We start from the raw sequence: 20,788 nt of genomic DNA, 5'->3' as shown, positions 1-20,788 counted from the left end.
CTCGAACAAGCAAATCACCAAACGGCATTCTGGGTTGAGCGAGCGGCGCTGAGCGTATTGAGCAAGCGGAGCGGAATCTTCAGAAAGGCGCTCTGCGCTCTCAAGGAAATATTACCACTCCGCTCCCCGCTCCGCTCACATGCTCTGCTCGCTAATAACACCCTTGGATAGCACCGTAAGGTTTAAGTTAAGCGGGATGATGGTAACAACGAAGACAGGCAGGAAAAATACAAATAATAACAAATATATATATATATATTCACTTGTGTTATCTTTTACTAATATTTAAAGTTGTTTGATGATCTGAAACATTAAAGTGTGACAAACATGCAAAAAAATAAGAAATCAGGAAGGGGGCCAACACTTTTTCACACCACTGTATATATACACACACATATACGATTCCCTCGGGTGAACCGACAGGTAATGCAAACAGGTATCTCACGGAAAAATATCTAATATGGTTGACGGATTGAACCGAAGGTCACAGAGTATAACATAAATTAGAGGAAAAACACTCAGAATAGCTAACAGATGATTAAGTCAACGGGAGACCGTTAACTTATTGTCGCGGAAAACACCAGCCACCGGATAGCACCGAGAGGCACAGGGTGTAACCAACAAAGTAGTATAGACTCGAGTAGAAAATCAAAAACTCACCAAAATGCTGCTAAATATACTCCAAATCAGTTGGAGTGGCGTAGATGCGCATTTGCGACAAAAAACTACTGCGTGAGACTATGAACATTTTTTTAGGAGCACCAGTGCAACTGACCAGATCTTCATCATATTTGTGATTGCGCTCAAGGGAGCGTCAACGGTTTCCACGTGTTTTTGCAGCGTTGAGTAATATATCACATAAATATCTCGCGAATCCTTTCATAAGCAAAGTGTAGACAAGAGAATAAATAAGAGATTCATTGTGCAGTGTAGAGAGCTTCGTTGATTATAAAAAAATATATATTTTTTAAGAATTTGACAAAAGATGACATACTTTTAATAAAGTTAGAGGAGTCAAATATCACCTCGTAATGGGGAAGGCTATTTTTTGATAAAATTTTGGATAATTGTTTAGAAGGTGCTCCTAAAATTTTGAACGTGCTCCTAAATTTTTGAAGTTAAAAAATTGCTCCTAAAAAGAAAAGTAAGCGTAGAGCCCTGCATAAAAAACTGAACTATTTTAATAGCTGGAACAATAAGCTGTTTTGGGAGAAGGGGGAAAAAAAGACGGGCTCGGGTCGGACTCGGGCCGGTAATTCTGATAAGCTGTCAGACACGGGCCGGGCTAGGGCCTGAGCTTCTCGGACCAGGGCCGGGCTAGGGCCTAAATTTGAGGCCCGTGCAGGGCTCTAGCCTCCATGCTTCAGTAATCTCATTAGGAGTCACTGCTTAAACCTGGCAGCTCTTCAGCTCCTTTCAAACATGTCTCTGTGCAGCACAGCTCCCACGAGCACCCAGGGGCTGCACACATTACACCACCCACCCACACACTTGCCCGCCCACTGGTCTGCAGATGGAAACACAGCAAATCCACTTGATAAAACAGTAACAAACAGCTCAGATAGGATTCCCCAACACCACAGACGTCTGACAACATATTTGCTGCCACAGTGTCCTAAATCAGACACATTTAGTTTTAGGTGACAAATAAAACACACTTGATTATTTGCATGTAAAAAAGAAGCTGAATTTACAAACACATCTTCCTAACCAATTACACATTTTTCTGGCCATGCATGTATATTTAAAATGCAGATCTGTAGCGACCATACTAGTTGCAGCTAACAACTCTCTAAATGTTTATGTTTTTCCTTATGATTGCTTTTTGGTATAAATGTTTAAATAAAAACAAATTTTTTTGTGTTGTAAGTGTTTTTTTTAATGTAACTTGTGGCTACTCTGATCAACCATCAGTAAAAGCACAGTACATTCAGATCATTCCTATATAGAAGATACATCGTGGTCCAAATCATAAGGTCATTCAGTCAGAGTGTGTCTGCATATGGTGAAATAAGCGCAGACTGAACGCAGCTGAAGACCTGGAATCAGGCCAGAAGGCAAATCTATAATTCGTTGATGTCTTCTGAAAAGCCAGCAAGTACCACAATTCACTTTTAAAGGATGTCATTGATTTGACTAACAGCTTGGCAACAATGAAACACCTTGTCTTTTGTCAAAGCAAAAAGAGAGGCAGAGAATGAGAGAGAAAATGAGGTGGTTTTGGCTGTCTCATGCATCTTTTAATACTCCAGGTACAGGGCCAGCTACTTTTCACCTGTACACACAGACACACACTCTTGACAGGATAATTCATGGTAATAAATGGTAACCTCAGAGTCCATGAAAGTCTCCCATCAAAATAAAAAGTCACACAAAAAAAGTATTTTCATGCCTACCATTTGAAGATGATAATTTCATAAAACCCAGTTAAATATGTAAAAGAAGGTATTTGGGAAATCCATCTAAAAACACATTTTTTTGCCATTATGTTTAATTCAGGAATGGCGTAGAAATTACACACTAACGCTTTTAGATGACAACCTTGATTTAAAACTATATACTTTAGTACGAAATCTCAGCTTTAGTTAATAAGCATTTTCTCAGATTGTAAGATGTGTGGATGGCATCAAGATGATGGAAAACCGATGAAGGCATCACTGTCACTTCCACTTTCGATAACGGCAAATCATGCACCTCACATTTTTATATAAATAGCTGCCGTAAAATCTGCTGTTTTGAGTGTCAATGGCAACTCACTCCTTTACTCCAAACCATCGTGTTCACTATTTCTACTGTGGGGAGGAGGCACCTGGTTTCTATCAAGCATTCCCTATGACCTTGTCTCTTATGGTCTAACCACTGCCCACAGAGCGCTAGACACAAAGAGAGGAAGATAGCTGACTTACAAAGAAACAAGCGCTCAAAAGACTGCAGGGCGCAAACGGCACTTAAACACCCTTGAAATATAAACACATTAAGGTTGGAGAGCAAAACAATATTAAGGAGTAATTCATAAATAAATGCATAAACAGTGCTGCCTCATAAGGTATATTTACATTTTGACAAACGCATATTCATAACAGAATTTACATTAAGAGTGCACATAAAATCTTAATTTTAAACGCACAGAATTCGAGCTGTGACAGAAGCATTGTTGAACTGACACTTGCTTTGTTTTTTTTGTAAGGATAAGATACTGAACCTTTTTTTTTTTTAAGAACTCAAAGTTCAAGTTATCAGCGGAAACTATTTAATCGACTTCAGGACAACACCCGTAATAGTATAAGACTAAAACAAACCACATCGTTCCCACAGTCTAGCCAGGGATGCGTTTTCTAAAAGTATCGTTAGATAACTATGGTCACAAGTTCTATTGAACTCTATTGGTAACAGCGGAAATCATGACTATAGTTGTTTTTGGGAAATGCACCCCTGGGTAATCATTGGAAAATGAAGGTAAGTGTAAGAATGAAGGTATCTTTAAGCATTTTTTTTAATTCTAATTAAAAATAGAATTGTATTTATTAGATAAACGATGTACAAGCAATATTAAAGCACACTAGGCTCTGAAAACAAATGTAAATGGACCCTATCATCTCCTAAAATTGTAAATAAATAAAAAGCAAATGATTTCATAAAATATTTAAAATTTTAATATTTAAAATGTCGTTGTACCATACAAAATATTTCTGTACAAAATATTACTACTACTACTACAATAATGAATAACTGCAAAGTTTGTATTTAGTTTAATATATAAAAATGTGTATAATAAACATTAAAGGGATAGTTCTGCCAAAAATGAATTTTTTCATTTATTAGTCATTAATTACTCACCCTTATTTTTTTCTTCTTTGTGCACAAAAAGTATTCTCATAGCTTCATAAAATTACGGTTGAACCAGTGACGTCACATGGACTATTTTAACAATGTACTTACTACCTCAGAGGGTCAGAACTAGGGCTGGACAATAATTCAATATCAATATGTATCGCAATATAATTTTTCTCAATAACGGTGATATGATTTTTAAACATTTCCGATATTTCGCTATACATTAGCAGTGTTTCCCATACGTTGATTTATTTGTGGTGTTTGACTTCGTTGAATAAACATGAGCACTGCACGTTTCAAAATCAAAACATGTCGTGGGTGGGGGTTCGGTGCCTTGCTCAAGGGCACCTCAGTCGTGGTATTGAAGGTGGGAGAGAGAGCCGTACATTCACTCCCCCCACCTACAATCCCTGCCGGTACGAGACTCGAACCCGCAACCTTTGGGTTGTAACAGTTCTATGTTGAATTTACTGTTACTATAGTTCTTCTCCTCGACACTAGGGGGCTACGTCCTCAGGTATGAGGGTGAGGACTCCAATATAAGGGGAGAGAGTAAGTGAAGTAGTGGGGTGGTTGGTTTTAATAGAGAGGCAGGATGTTTGAGTTATAGCTCACCGTTTGCATCCTTTGTTAGGCCAGAGATGGGAAAATGTTTTTTTACTGAATCCCTGAGCCTTATGTTAAATTAAGTGTATGTTACACGAGGTCTTGAGTCAAGTTGCTCTATTAGACTGTGTACGATAAGTTCAACCGCGAAATGCGTGTGGGAGATGCCAATGGATTAAATACCGACGGTCTGTGGATTATTCACTGACTGATTCATCGTGCCATCGCCGGTATTGGAACGCTTGGGTCACCAAATACACAAAATAATGTTCTTTTTAGCAGCATCATATGACCCCTTTAAAGATATTAATATTAATTAGGTGAGTCCGAGATGATTATTTGACAAGTGATTTCACATTTCTTGTTTGTATGAAGGCTAAATACAAATAAAAGGTGAACATTAATTTATTTGTGCTGTTTTTTTTCTAAAATATTATATGGTTTTATATGACGTGTCATAGACTTGGCAAATTCATTTTTCATAAGTTTGTATGCACAGACATCTGTTGTGGGCGCTCTTGGCAGTTTTTACGAGGCTTTTTTTTTTTTAATAGTGTTCATATCAATATCGGAATTATATCGTATTGACCGAAATGAAGAAATATACTGTGATATAAATTTTGGCCATATCGTCCAGCCCTAGTCAGAACGCTCTCGGATTTCATTAAAAATATCTTAATTTGTGTTCTGAAGATGAACAAAGGTCTTACGGGTTTGGAACGACATGAGAGTGAGTAATTAATGACAGAATTTGCATTTTTGGGCAAACTATCCCTTTAAGATTATCAGGGCTCCAGACTGTCCATTTTTTCTGCCTGTGTGACTAAATTTTGTATGCGGTCACACTGGCGCTACCACCGCGCTGTTCAACTCATAAGCGCTACCATTTCTGTTGCATATGAGAAATATGAAACACGAAAATGAAAGCATTACGAAACCGCACTACTTGTTTGAGCTGCGCAGCGCTTCGAGTGTAGAGCCTGGTTTATACTCGCCACGTCAGCAGGAGCGCGAAGGTGTGCGCAGCAAAAATGACACGAATATTGAGGAAACGATGGATGGTTTTCAAGCTAAAGTAAAGTAAAAGACCGCTTCTTAAACCAGAGAAGGTGAACATGTTGGTATTCTTGTGGGGGAAAAAGAAAAAAGAAAAAAAAAAACATGCAAGCATGGTCACCAACAGCAAGTTTAGTTTTACTTTTCTTTTTGTTTTCATTTTGAAAAGCTTGTTATCTTTGCTGTCTCACGTTATGCTATGGAGGCTCTCTTTTATTTATTTTTTTATTTGATTCCTCAGTGTTTGCTAAACGTTCTGTAATTTATTAGTCGGTATATAATACAGCATGGGGTGTATGCCATGCCTCATCTTATTCGTTTTTGTTAATAAACGTTTGGTAAGCTAGTTTGTCATTGTATCTTACGGTTTTATTGTTGTTGTGCTTTTTAATTAAGGATAACAGAATCCATCTTTTGTTTTAGTCTTAAAAAGTGAAATATGTATAGATGTATATAAGCAAATTAGATAAATATCTAAGATTGTGAATTCGAAAGTGAAAGCATCCGAAGACCAGCTTATAATACAGCAAAAGAGGAACTCATAGCAGGACAGTGAGCCCTGCCCCTTAGTGCAGAGGTCCCCAACCACCGGGTCGCGACCCACTACCGGGCCGTGGAATAATTGCTACCGGGTCGCAAGAACGTTCTGGGAAAAATGTGTATAGATATGACACTCTGTTATTTATTTATGTTAATGATTGTTCTAATTATTCTGTATTTTCTTTGTATGCGATTGATATGGAGTAGCAATTTGACAATTTCATGTTAAATAAGTAAATGAAAGATTGCTCTGATCTGTAACATATAAGAAGTTAAACGGATCGCAGTTGATCCGTAAAACGTACGGATGAGACCCTACCGTTCGGCACACGCTTGATTCGCAGATTAATTTGCCAATTTACACGTACAAGCAATTTTAAACAACAAGAAGAAGAAACGAAAGAGAGCTCAATTCGTTACTCACGCGCTGTTCTCGCACACAATCAAAGCACACACAAGCATAGAGACGCGTTTCAGACAGTGCGAAAATACAGAGTTGCGTATACATACACATAAAATTAGCCTGTCAAAAACCCTTCACAGCATTGTCATTCTCTGTACTTTAAATTTTTTTTTCTAGCTTATCCGAAAAAATTGTCCGATCTGTGACTAAAGAAAAAACAATATAATGCATTGAACCACTATATAATGCTATTATAATACTATATAATAGCCTAATATATACATATATAGGCCTATTAGGCTATATATATCCTCCAAATATATATATATATATATATCTCGCCGCCACCCCCTCCCGTGAGAATATTTTCCAAACGTAACCGGTCAGTGGTGTAAAAAAGGTTGGAGACCCCTGCCTTAGTGTATAGAGCTGCTCCCCACAGCCACAGGTTCCTATGCAGGAGTCATTATATCAGCTGTAGGGTCATTAAACAGAGAGATTAATGTCTGCTCAACCATTGGCCTCCAGGGATTGAGCCAGACCAGGGAGAAGCCAGAGCCGTGCGCTACAGGAGCCTCTTCTCTTTCTTCCTGCTTATTTTCTCTGTTGTCTCTTTCCCTCCATCTCCATCTTTCTTTATTTCTCTCTAGCTCATCTTCATCCTCTGCTGTAATCGGTCTTCCCTCTCTCCCTATATGCACCTCCATCCCTTTCTCTTCTCTTTATGCCCTTGGCTTTCCTTTCTTTCTCTCTTGCTCTCGTTTGTTCTTTTTCTCGGAATATGAGAGCAGAGCCTTACAAGGACCAGCGCTTCAATTACTAATTAATGACTATGTCCAAAAATGACAGGAGAGCACAGCAAGAAAGAGAGAAATGCAGAGAAGAGAAAAGCATAAAGATGGAGGGAAGAGAAGGCAGGGCTCCCCTCTTCTTTGGTTTGGGGAATTAAGTACAAAAGCTAATGCATCATCAGGACAGGGTGAACAAGTCTGACCACACCATAGTTACAGCAGCACAGACACAGAGCACTTGCTGAAAATTGTAAGTGCATTTCAGAGACGGATTAATGGGAACAATAATCATCAATACTGATTACAGCCAATACCATTTATGACACTTCTACCAGTTCTTATATTATGACCATATTTCATAAATTATAAAACTTAACGCTTCTAATTTGTCACCAAAGTTTCAGACAGTTTTTTTTAAAGAAATTAATACTTTTATTCCACTAAAATGATTTTATCTAAAGTGACAGCACATACTTTTTTGTTGTTACAAAAAATATATATATTTCAAATAAATGCTCTTCTTTTCAACTTTCTATTTTTAAAGAATCCTGGAAAAAAAAGGTTTAAAAATGATCTATTATGAAAAATTCTGTACAGGTGCATCCCTACTGAATATGCTTCTCATCGACTGTCCAAAAACCACCATGAACAGGTTTAAACCAGGTTCCCTCCCGCTAAAAGGGACAGATAATCATTTATCTATTTCACATGTCTGCAGGTCTTGACCATTAAGCCAAACACAAGCAACTTTCAAGCATAATATAAACTGATGTTTGCAAACATTACCGGTAAGGGCATAAAATAGATTGTTATTGACAACAGCAATTGCACATTTCAACAGAAACAACCAAAGCCCTGCATTACAGAAAGAACACACAGTCTTGCAACACAAAGCCCTTAACCTGTCAAAAGGCACAGCAAGATTAAAAGGGGGAAAAATACAAATAAGACCTCACACACGCGGCGAGAAAACAAAGAGGAGCTTTGCGCGTTATGCCGAGCAGCAAACCACCAGCAGTGTAAATCAACCCAAATCTTTCACCTTCAATAAAACAAATGAAATAACACCAATTTCAGGTGACCTAGAAATGTCTTTTTATCACTAAACAGAATGCGTTTGTACAAGACCCATGCTGTTTTCTGGTAGGCATCTGGCACAATGTCTGATTGTCTGATCATGTTGCTTGACTGTTATGGTATCCAAAGTCTGTTTAAAACTGAGGAAACGGTGGAAGGCCGGGGGAAATTGAGAACGACAACAACACACCTTCTGAAGCAAAGGAGCTTGTATTATTTCCTTTTGCATTGACATCATTTCCTGTTGGAGGCAGAGCTCTCCAGCCATGGGTCAAAGGTCGAAGCAAGCCGAGGGTTTACAAATGGCCTTCCTGGAATGGTCTCACTTTCGAATGCCCCTACGGTCTTCAGACACGCAGTGATGTCAGGGAAAGGCAACAGCAGACATCATCTCCTCCAGCGCACTCAGTTCTCTCTGTGTCGATGGGATCCAACATGTTTTCAAAGAACCTTTTCTCTGAGCAGCTCAGCTCTGTGGCCCTAGGGTTCACACTACACACAGCTTGCCAATAGAAGATTCCTGCTCTTAAATGCACGGCTCATGTGTCTGACAAACAGTTCCAGTCAAGCCGCAAGCACACCACCAGTGTGCCTAAGAGTCATGGCCTATGTGACACCCGGACAAATACTAAAAGTGTGTTCATCACAACTTGTGTCATTATGTTGGTGGGAGACTCTCAGAGGCCAATCTGTAATTACTGCGACTGACGGGCTCTCGGTGTACTTGGCTTACTGCTCCAACTAACACTTGCACACATATTAAAGGTGCAGTGTGTCATTTCTATACTATATGGAGCAGTTAGTTTTGTAGTGGCCCCACACAGCAAAAACTTAAGACTGACCCAAAATAGGTTTGGCCAATATTTTTGACTTATTAATGAATGATTGGTTAGTTGGTTGTCGAACAGGGAATAAATAAATAAAACCAGGGTGTAAAAGGAAAAAAATAATAATGTTAGTAAATAAATAAAATTTGATTGTGAATGAAAAAAAAAATAATGATAATAATAATAATTAGCACTAGTAGTAAATAAAATGTGGTTGTAAGAGTTTGGTTGTAAAAGTAAAAAATAATAATAAAATAAAAAAATAAAAAAAACATTTAAAAAAAAATTTTTTAGAGTAACTAGTGCTCTCCTTTTTTCTCAAATCATAAATTTAAACATCATTTAAACAAAATAAATGTCGGTATGACTATGAGCTTTAATTTTATAGCCTGAAAGCCCGTCAGCCTTCAGCATAATGGGTATCACCAGCAGCTGTCTTTGAGCTATGTGGTAAACAGGTAGCACTCGTGAAAAAACCCAGAGGAGGGAGAGAGAGAAGAGGGGAGAGGGAGAGAGAAGCTGCCAGCACAACTCGCACCACAGGGAGACTGGCAGACGGGGGAGGGAGCGAGAGAGTTTAGCAGACGATTGTCAGAGGAGGAAAAATGAGGAAGAAATGAGCCCTACAGCAATTACCCTTACAGACAGACTACAGCTCCTTAATTTCTATGCAAAAAAAGATCAGAGAGAGAGAAAAGGGGGAAAAAAAGAGAAGGAGGGAGGCAAAAGGGAGAGAGAGGAAAAGCAGAGGGGAGGGAGAGAGAAAGAGACAGAAAAGAGGAGGGAAAAAAGACCTTATTCATGTCTCGTTCTGTGGATGCCCCTGGATAGAACCGACATCAGTAAGCGCCACCGACGGGAACAGAGAGCAGCAAGGGGGAGGGGAAGCGATCGGACATTTACATAAAAATAGAGGGCCGTGGTCTATCGAGGAGATGCTCATTTACTCCAATGGCAGTTCGGTTATTACAGATCATTCCATCACATAACAAGCGGAGTACTGGGATTGGCTCTCTCCCGCGTTCCATTCAGAGTCGGGTAAAGTTGCCTCTCAAACATCAGCCAAATGGCCTCCTGTCTCATTACATCTCCGAAACAGCACTCCATGTTTTCTTCCACTCACTCGGTGATTAAATACGAGGCTTCAGAAGATCCGTCAAGTTCTTCCTTCACTTGCTCTATCCTTGAGACAGGAGTGATTAGTTAACAAACAGGAATGGCACTTGCCGCAAAATTTTAAGACTTTAACAAGCTGTACGAGGGGAGAAGGAACAAACATGGACGAATAAACATGCGGAGACACCAACATCTGAGCTGAAACAGCCCCAGACAAAGCCTCCGAGTTACACTATTGTATTAACATCCAATCACAAGTGGGCCAAGCTGAATACAGGAGTAAATGCGGTTCAAAACGTTTGTGGATCACATAATTGAAACCACACTCACGATTCCTGCGTTCGCATTTTAATGTGATTTAAAACGATTTAATTGAAGGAACGGAAAGAACTTGCGCCTTGTTTGCGTGCAGTGCACACATCTGAAGCGCAAGCACAGAGAACAGCGGTCGCGTCGTGGTGCGGGTTCCTAGATTTGTGTCCTTTCTCGAACCGTTCCGTGCATTTCCACTGTAGAAAAGGTTGTTCCGGGCCAAAACTGACTTCTTTCTTATTTATCGACCAGTATGCAGAAAACTACGTCAATATATCATCATAAACCCAGCAGCTAAAAAGACAGAATTAAACTTTGACAGTTAGGACAACCATCTGATCAGCAAAAAAAAAAGCCTGTTACATACACAGCTCTAAATATTATTTACGTTAAACAACTGAAAAATCACTGCAAAAATTTGTGAGAAATGGCTGCGCTGCTTAAAATTCAGCTTTGCCATCACAGGAATAAACTGCATTTTAAAATATATTAACATAACACAATATTACTGTATTTTTTATTTAAATAAATGCAGCTTTAGTGAGCATAAGAGACTTCAAAAACATTTAAAAAATCTTACCGACCCCAAAACGTTTGAACAATAGTGTATGTTTTGACTATCAGCATCAAGTAACACTGCCAAAATATGTGATAAGTGTTCACAAGAGATGTATTTGAGATGCATGTTAACACCAGGTGTAAACAGAGTTTTAAAATCTGAGACAGAGTGGAGAATATGGTGATGAAGAGGTCAGCAGCAGCTCTAGCCACTATATCCAATGCAAATCTTCAGATTTCCAAGCCTTTGTGAATCTCCTGTGCTGAATTTCTGACACAAGGCTTAATTACGGCAAGACACATGAATTCCGGCCTGTTCACTTGGTTCTTGAAACCTTCGGAGACGTGTGTTCCTCAAGTGAAGCGTACAACAGAAGTGATAGTGCCATCTTTCTTTCTCTCTCTATCCCCTTTAAAGTCTCGCTGGACCTGCTGTTCACTGATTCACACCTTCACTGCCAAGGTGCCAGTAGGGATCTAGATCAGGTGCTCCGTGGTCCAGCGCAGGCGAATATATTTACACGTGTGTGTGTCTTAAGAGCTTAATCTTTATTGCATCCCGTGGGCCTCCGCTGTGTTTGTACGAGGGCCAGCAGAAAGTCGACTGCATGTGTGTTTGTGAGAAAGACATCAAGAAGTGTGTGTCAAGAGAGATGTTGAACGAGCAGCAGGTTCACACGTCTGTTGCAAGGAGAGAAGGTCAAGTGGCTATGACCCTGCTGATGTCAAGACGACCGCAGGCATAACATTTAGTCCTGAAACACAGGCTGTTTGACACTTTATCTGATCCTGAATTAGATGAACAGAGAACCACAGATGCCTACAAGAGGAACAAATTTAAAGTACACAGCTTAATGCAGCATTTGAAAATCTGAATTAGCACTCGGATATAATAAAACTGCAATAAAATCAGTAATAACTTCTGACAGTTTTTCCAACACCTTATGACCAAATAAAAGTCTTCCTTGACTTTTCTGGCTGTTCAAGATCAGCAATCTCTTATTAAATAAATATTTTAGAGCAGGGTTTAACTTACAAAATTTGTTCACACTAAAAACTACTTATCCAGGCCTCGAAATCACCATTTAGAAAATTCCTTGATATTACAGGGTTCCCACAGTTCTGGAGACCAACAAGTGAAGAAATAAACAAGAGGTGTCAAGAGGAAGAGAGAAGCACATGTCTGACTTCTCTGAGAGTCATGAGGCACAACTGGGATGCAGCCATTATAGCAAACATCTCCACAAACGAATGAAAAATACAGCAATATCTCTCGTGGAATGGGTGAATTGGTCATTCTTTTCCCCATAAGGCTCCATTTCTGTCCCTCCTCTAGCACAATGAACGGCAATGAGGGAGGGTCAATGGACAAAGGAAAAAAATAAATCGCCTCTTCCTATTTCTCTATATCATCCCATTTTTCTTTCCTTCTGTTTCTCACTGTAAAAGAAGGCATGAATAAAGATGGGACAGATCCATCTCCTTGGGCCATAAAGGAAAGGAGAAAAAAAACAGGGAAAGAAAGAAAGGTGGAAAATGAAAGCTTTTCCACAGACATCCATGATGCTTTCTGCTCATTCATGCTTCGATGCTCTTCATTATTCCATCCTTCAAAGAGCTTAAGAAATAAAAATGAAGCAAAACTTATTCGATATTTCCAATTCCTTTCTTTTGCCTTTCATCAAACCGAGGGATTTGCACTCACACACATCGGATGAGATGTGACGCCGTCACACAGACTCCGCTGCTCTGTTTAATACAATGCAACACTAACCCAAAACAACAATAACCCTCAGGTCTGGGTTAGCAGAGCGAGAACTGATCTTAAAAGAAAACGCAATTATAAAGGCATTTCACATCATTTCTGCCGCACAGATCTACAGGTGATCACTTCTACAGAGATGAATCAAACACCTTCAGACAAGTCAGTTCAAACACAACAGAAGGCTCTTGATCTATTTTTATCACTCTTAACAGTTCTTGCAAACATTTAAAGTATTGTAACTTGTATAAACTTAATGGCACACTTTTTAGGTTTATCCGCAAGCGACAGACGCTGACTACTAAACTGGGACTGTAGAAACAATAACCGAAGATCTTTGCTTGGGCCTACGGCACATTTTGATGACAAGTAACTAAAATGCACACGCAAAGAGTGTGTGGGTGTGAGAGAGGAAGGAGGAGGAAGAAATTCAGAGAGACCACAGTCGATAGAGAAATAAAGTGGGCGAAAAGGAAAAAAGAAACTGAAAAACGCAAAACAAAGGACTTTTCGTTAGAGCCAGTGAAACATAGTGAGCTGCCTACCTAGACAGCATGAAAAGGTACTTAGGTGTGCCATAGGGCTGTAAAAAAAATACAATTAAAAAATTTTTTAAAAATCGAATTTTGACTCGATGCGCCCTCTTGTGGACTCAGGAGAGAAGCCAAAAGCTTTTTTTCCCCCTAACTGAAATTATGCCTTTCAAATTAGAATATAATTCGAATTTTGATCATATTTAAGTGGAAAATTCAAATTTAGTTTTTCTGTCATTTTGACAGCCCTAGTGTGCCATGATAGCATATCGCCCCATCTTTTTTATGTGTATATCAACTTGATACAAAAGCACCAGTACTTTTCACACTGACAATGCTCAAAGATGCTATCTAGGTGGGCAGCTCACTAGGTTTTGGAACAAGCTCAGAGTTGCGCGCAAAAGCTTACCTGTCAGTTCGTGGTGGATGAGCTCAGAGAAGTTGGGATCGTCGCCCCACCAGAAGAGCCAGAGCTCCCGGCGTCCCTGCCTCTGGCTCCGCCTCCACACGCTCAGCACATCCGCCTTCAGACAACGGCTGAAGCTGCAGAGGATGGGGTCCTCCTCGGTGACCGGGAACAGGATGGGCGCCGAGGTCGGACCTTGCCACACGTACCTCTTCCATTTTATCCCTGTCAAATCAGCCTGTGAGAAAGAGAGATTGCATTAGCTTCTGTCAGTAAGGCAGTTCGCTCACCAACTGCGAAAAGACACATATTCGGCAGCACCTAAAAGTCTTAGTGCTGATGTATTATCTGGTTTTAAGACCAAAGATAAACGGCACTGATGTGATGGAACAGACCCTGGAACAGCAGCACTCGAGCTTTGAAATACTTAATGGACCCCAGCCCAGGAGTTAATCCTGCCTTAATGATCCGTTGTAAGATCAGCCATACTCAGACCGAAACAGACAGGAGAGATCAGAAAAACAATGAGTGAAGCATAGGAACGAAAGACTTGAAATAAATGCAAAAAGCAAGGAAAATGGGAATATAAAAAATATTGAAGGGAATAAAAATAACCACTTTATGAGCGCAAATTAACAAATAAAACGATGTGATGTGATGCACATCCTTAATTGACTTGGCAGGACAGTTCATGCAGACCTCAGCTTTCATAAACTGGACGGCTGCATTTATAAAGAGATCAGGACAAAAACAACCATTAATTGTTATAATCTATAAACCCTGACTAATGGCAAGCTTAAAAACTGTGTTTTTCTCATATGCACTGCCAGTTAAAACCAGAGATGGAAAAAGACAGTTGTTTACAGTCATGTTCACAATAATGTTCATTTGTTGCAAAGTGAAACTTGTTGCAGCTGTTGGAAAATATTTCCATCTGACTTAGGAGTGCAGATCAAACACCTGCAAAATATGCAAAGAGAACATCAGCAGAGGATGCACAGAAGAAAAAACAATACAGCAGCAAAAGTTGTTACACACTTGTTAGTGAAACTAAAAATGGGACAAATCTAGCTGTCGAAGTTTAGACCGTTGACAGCTGACGAGGGGGGGAAAAGTCAGAATAGCCTTGAAGGCATAAAGAAGAAATTGGCAGAAAAGTAAGAGGAAAGTAAACGGCCTCATGAAGCACTCCACTTTTCCAGCACAACATTCTTGTTTTCCAAAAAGAGATTTTTTTTTTGATGGAATTCAATATGGTCTAAAATTAGAAACAACCACAATATGCAAAAACATCAACGGAAAGAGTGTGTGTTTTAAGGGCAGAAGTCATGTTCGGCTTAAAGAATCTGGCTCCTTTGACTTTTTACTTAAACTTGAGTGGTTTGTTGGGTCATGGCCTTCCACATAACTTCCTCCTTCGTCACAACATCTCTCCTTCCTCTCCCTTTTACACAAAAGTTTTACAAGAAGTCTTCCGAGCGCTGCCAGGAATGACAGCAGATGCTTCTCATGAGAATCAACGCAAACAGCTGAGCTACAGGTGAAGTGACACCAACAACCTCCTTGAGATGCACTCCATCTCATGGCCCGAAACTATTGGACGCTTTCTCTGTTGCTCTCACTCCCGAGAGATGCTTATCAATAGCATCTGTCTCGCATTGCTTCAGCCACTCAAAAAAGTCAATCAGCGCTCGAAGACCAATAGCCCCTGGAGACCGTTCAATGACAGGAAAATAGCTTAACATGCACTCAAGATAAAAACTGTGACTGTTTTCAATCCATTTAACTGAAAGATTTCATCTTCAAAAGATTTTCACAAGCAAAACGACTAGGAATGCACCGGTAAGATTTTTTTTGGCTGATACCGATACCGATTTTAAAGGGGTCATATGATGCAATTTCAATTGTTCCTTTCTCTTTGGAGTGTTACAAGCTCTTGGTGCATAAAGAAGATCTGTAAAGTTGCAAAGACTAAAGTCTCAAATCCAAAGGGATATTCTTTATAAAAGTTAAGAGTCAGCCACACCTACCTAAAACGGCTCGTTCTAACACGCCCCCACATGTCTACGTCACGATGTGCGAAGATTTGCATAACACCGCCCAAATGTTCACACAAAGAAAGAAGGAGTAACTTTTATTCTCGCTGTAGTATTGTTGCCGCCCCCCACTGGATGCAACAAATGCCTCTTTTGTAATGGGTTTTAATGTTTTTGTCTCGTCGCTCCGCCGGGACACGGCATCACAGTATGGTAAGGGGCGTAACATTTCCGTCACACGCTTGAGGAATTCGGCCAATCACAACTCACTGGATAGCTGGCCAATCAGAGCACACCTCGCTTTTTCAGACCGATGAGCTTTGTAAAAATCGACGCGTTTCTGAAAGGCGGGGCATAGAGGAGAAACAATAATGTACAGTATGTGGAAAATAATGTGTTTTTTTAACCTTAAACCGCATAAACACGTTTCATTACACCAAATATACAAAATAATGTTCTTTTTAGCAGCATCATATGACCCCTTTAACAAACAACTATTGGCCGATTCCAATACTGATCAATTGCATAAAGCAGGGCTTAAAAACGAGAAGAAAAAAAAAAGATTGGTTCACTCAGAGCAGAAACGGTATTTGAAAGTTTCTGTTCCTACGTTCCTCTGTGAAACCGGTTTGAGTAGAAAACATACCGGTTAATAACGTTGTTTTTTAAAACTTTTTCTTTGCCAATAATAATAACAATAATAATAACGTACAGTGTTTAATTTACTCAAAAAGAAAAAAAATCATGAAGAGAGTCTTGATCTCTGTAAAACGCATTAAGTATACATTGTAGCAAAGTGTCATTTCTTCAGTGTTGTCACATGAATAGATATAATAAAATATTTACAAAAATGTGAGGGGTGTACTCACTTCTTTGAGATACTGTATATGCCGATGGCTTTAAAATAATCAAAAATCGGCCGATAAATATCAGCGGCCGATACATCGGTGCATCCCTAAAAACAACCTCACTAACCTGACTAGTATAACAAAACGTGAAATTTAAATCTCAGGAAGCCACAATTTATCTGCAACTTATTGCATGAAAATGTGCATCCGACAACATTACAGCTCACCTCTAGTATTTTTTAATCGCTATGCTAGACATAAATGGAGTAAATAAACAAACATTTAATAAAATCTTGTTGGCTAAAAAGATGTTGGCTGATGCTTATTAAAATTCCTTGCTCAATTTCAAAATCATATTTACTCCACCTGCTTGGCTAGTATTATGCACTAAAACTTAAAAATGAGCGTGTGTTATGAGGCAGCAAATGTGTGTGCTGAGGTGAGAGTTTCCCATGAGCTGAGCCTTACAGTGGTGTGCTAAATTTACACCAAGCAAAACAAAACGGGGTCAAACACTTTAAGAGCTTACATGTACAAAGAAATATGCAGATGGACTGTTCTGCATGATCATATAGTGAGGCTTTTATTATCTGAACATTTCACACACCCCACAAAAAACAAAAGTAATTGACATTGGGGGAAACAAATATGAGGAGGAAAAAAAGTTTGCACACCTGTAACTAAATAACAAAAAAATTTAAAGCTGCAAGCAGAGATGAAAGGGCCCTCGCACCCGGACTCACCGCCACCCGAAGGCTTTAGGAAAACAGCGAACGGTGGGCAATATGCATTTAAAGTGGTAAATATAGGAGGAATATGTCAGTCATTTATATGTGCCAAACTTCCTGCTGCCAGCTGGTGGCGCTATGACTATAACTGAATATTGGCATGTAGATGTCTTCAGTCCAGGACTTTCATCAAACGTGAAGTTTGGTGCAGACTGAACATTGCGTTTTTAAGTTAGTGTAAAGCATTACATAACCTGTTGCCAACAGGTGGCGCTATGATTATAACTGAATTTTGCCATATAGATGTCTTCAGGCCAGGACTCTTATCAAACGTGTGAAGTTTGGGGCAGATTGAACATTGCGTTTTTAAGTTAGTGTAAAGCATGACATATCTTTTTGCCAACAGGTAGCGTTATGAATATATCTGAATACTGGCCTTTAGATGTCTTCAGGCCAGGACTTGTATAAAACAAGATAGTTACGTCAGATTGGCCATTTAATGCTTTAGTTATTGTAAAAAAATATGACATTTCCTGTTGTCAACAGGTGGCGCAGTAAATTATAACTGCATATTGGCATGTAGATGTGTTCAGGCCAGGCAGACTCTAAGCCCTTTGACGAAAACTCAAGATCTTCACAATTTAGAATCGCAAAGGCCTTATGATAACACTCAGCAAATTTGAAGATACTCCGATTAAAACTGTAGGAGGAGTTCGTTAAAGTACGAGGCCTGAAAATGGCAAAAACTGCACAAAAATCATACAGGAAATTCAAAATAACAGACTTCCTATTGGGTTTTGGATTTTGTACCAAGAGACTTTTTTGTAGGTATTGGTGTGTTACAAGTGTCTACCGAGTTTCGTTCGTGTACGTGAAACGTAGCTCGAGGCACACTCTGTTGAAATTTTATAGGTGGCGCTATCGAGCCATTTTGCCACACCTAATTCTGAAACCCACATCAGTCGTAAATTTTCACCACCTCTGACGCGTGTGCAAAGTTTCGTGAGTTTTTGAGCATGTTTAGGCCCTCAAATGCGATTCATTTTGGAGAAGAAGAAGAAACGGAGCAATTCCAATAGGGTCCTCACACCATCGGTGCTCGGGCCCTAATAATTAGGGCTGGGCGATATGGCCAAAAAATTATCACAATATTTTTTTTTTTCATATCAGTCGATATCGATAATTATGACGATAAAGGTTACATTTTAATTTCTTTCAAGTTTAAAGGCAGATTTTTGCTACAATGTGAAAGTTGTAAAAACCAGACGATTAATTGTGCTTTTAAACTATTCTTTATGGTCAGAACATGCAAACACTTTTCCAGTCATTTTTCCTTAACAAAATAAGTATCTAAAAAGAAAAAGAAAATTATTTCTTAGTTCTGCATGTTCTAATGAGTAATATTGTTTCAAATCAAGAAACAGGTTTGTGTTGCCTGATAATATTAATAATATAACATAATACTAATACTACACAATAATAATATTATCTTAGAAATACACATTTGATAGTAGCTTGAGTTAGGATGCAGATGTAGACTTATGTTCATTATCAGAACCAGTTATATCTGTAAAAACTGTAGCAATCTCATTTTAATATGGTGAAATTGAATTATTCTGACTGTTTGAGGTGATTAATCACAGTTAAAACCACAAAAATAGCACCTCAATACCATGGTAAAAATATAACATGGCTTCTAGGTATCTGTATGAAAAACGGTAGTTTAAATAAATTTTGTATAAACGCATTAACGCCATTAATCACAAAACAATACCGTAATTATATTCCATTACTCCTCCTTCAATACATTTAATACATGTCTACTAGGGATGCACCGAAATGAAAATTCTTGGCCGAAGCCGAACAAAATGAAACACTGGGCCGAAGGCTGAATAAGGGTTTTCGAGGTTTTTTTCCCCCCATGTATTTTGCCAATTTTTTTTCACTATTGCATAAATTAAATAGCCAAAATGTGCTTTTTACCGTTTTGTCTTGCTCTTCAAAGAAAAAATCAATTACAAAAAAAATAAAAAAATATTTAACACTGAACATTTTCTAACATTCTAGCAGACATTATACCAACAAAGCACAATTTAACTTAAAAGTAAAAAGTTAGTAAAATAATATTTTTTTGCCATCAGATCCCTTTCTTGAATCAGGCATGTATTTTTTACTGTACAAATAAAAGCAGCCTTGCTGAGAAGAAAAGAAGGGACTTCTTTTAAAACATTAGAAAATATTACAGATCCCAATTTGAACACTATGTGTGAATGTTATAGTAAATGTATTAACAGAGCTGTTGTAATTATTATCATTATTATTGTCTTACTTTTTATTATTTTACAGGACAACAGTAAAATTATAATACTAACATTTATGAATGTTCATGGAGTTCTTGCTTTTTCTCAACTTTTATTTTGGCGGAAACGTGAAGGAAGACCTCAATGCTTCTTTTTTTTGACAACAGCAGATTTATACATTTACGAATATGTCGCACGTATTGCATTGTCACATGCCTTGTAAAAATGAATAATAATGTGACTGAGCAACTGACGAGTAATTTTCCTTGCGCTTTGGACTTGGTTAACAAGCAGATCCGCCACGAGTTTGTGCAACGCTGTCAGAATAGGCTACATGCAATTCGTGAGGGCGTTTACAGACTTCATATTTTCACATAAATGACATTTTGGAAAACGTTTGCATTGCAACGCAGTTTGTGCAAGTCCAGAACAGAGACGAGTTGCTTGCAATAAGACAAAAAACATGCCTACTCCACGCTGTTTGCTATTTGATCGCGCCACGTCATTACAAAACATTCGGTGCATCCCTAATTAGGGTTGGGTACCTATGTAACCAGTATGTACTAGAACCAAATCAGAACGCAGATTTCGGTGCCACTTAAATGCCTGAGCGATCGATTTAAATATTTGTCCTGGTTCTCCGAAATGGACGTAAGAAGCATGGGCGTCGCTAGGTCATTTTTAGCGGGGCTATAGCGATTAGCTCCATAAACTCTGCACAAATTCGTGATCGCCTCAGAGTCAGTCCTCTTTAAATTTCATATGAAAACGGCGGCAGACTTTTCGTCTCCTCCCCGTCTTTCAGCGCACTCTTCAATCCGCAGACCACGGCGGCGCAGTTTGAGCGGACTCAAACATAGGACACAAGGTGTGTGTTTATCGATAGATTGTTATAATATCTGTATCTGTGCAGTTCTTTGTCATAAATACAGTTTACAAAAGGTCACGAGGGAGCAATCGGTTTCCCATCTACTGTAAAGTTTTCGCTGCGTTCACCCCTCATCACACCACAGCTGTTTCCTCCAGCGAAAATCTAGCCCTTAACACATATGAAC

At 39.0% G+C, this 20,788-nt stretch overlaps 1 protein-coding gene across 1 annotated transcript in view; it reads right to left on the bottom strand.

Moving 5' to 3' along the window:
• LOC107747042 (mediator of RNA polymerase II transcription subunit 13-like) overlaps positions 1–20,788 on the bottom strand; it is a 78,727-nt gene that overhangs the window by 52,840 nt on the left and 5,099 nt on the right. Inside the window, exon 2 of the mRNA XM_016561456.1 lies at positions 13,825–14,059. Within this exon, the coding sequence (XP_016416942.1) occupies positions 13,825–14,059 (235 nt within the window). The remainder of the gene's footprint in view (positions 1–13,824; positions 14,060–20,788) is intronic.

The sequence above is a fragment of the Sinocyclocheilus rhinocerous genome, unplaced genomic scaffold (assembly GCF_001515625.1).
Source record: "Sinocyclocheilus rhinocerous isolate Xijiao unplaced genomic scaffold, SAMN03320098_v1.1 scaffold708, whole genome shotgun sequence".
Taxonomy (NCBI): domain Eukaryota; kingdom Metazoa; phylum Chordata; class Actinopteri; order Cypriniformes; family Cyprinidae; genus Sinocyclocheilus; species Sinocyclocheilus rhinocerous.
The sequence above is the reverse complement of the archived record's forward strand: the minus strand, read 5'-3'. Positions and strand labels throughout refer to the sequence as shown.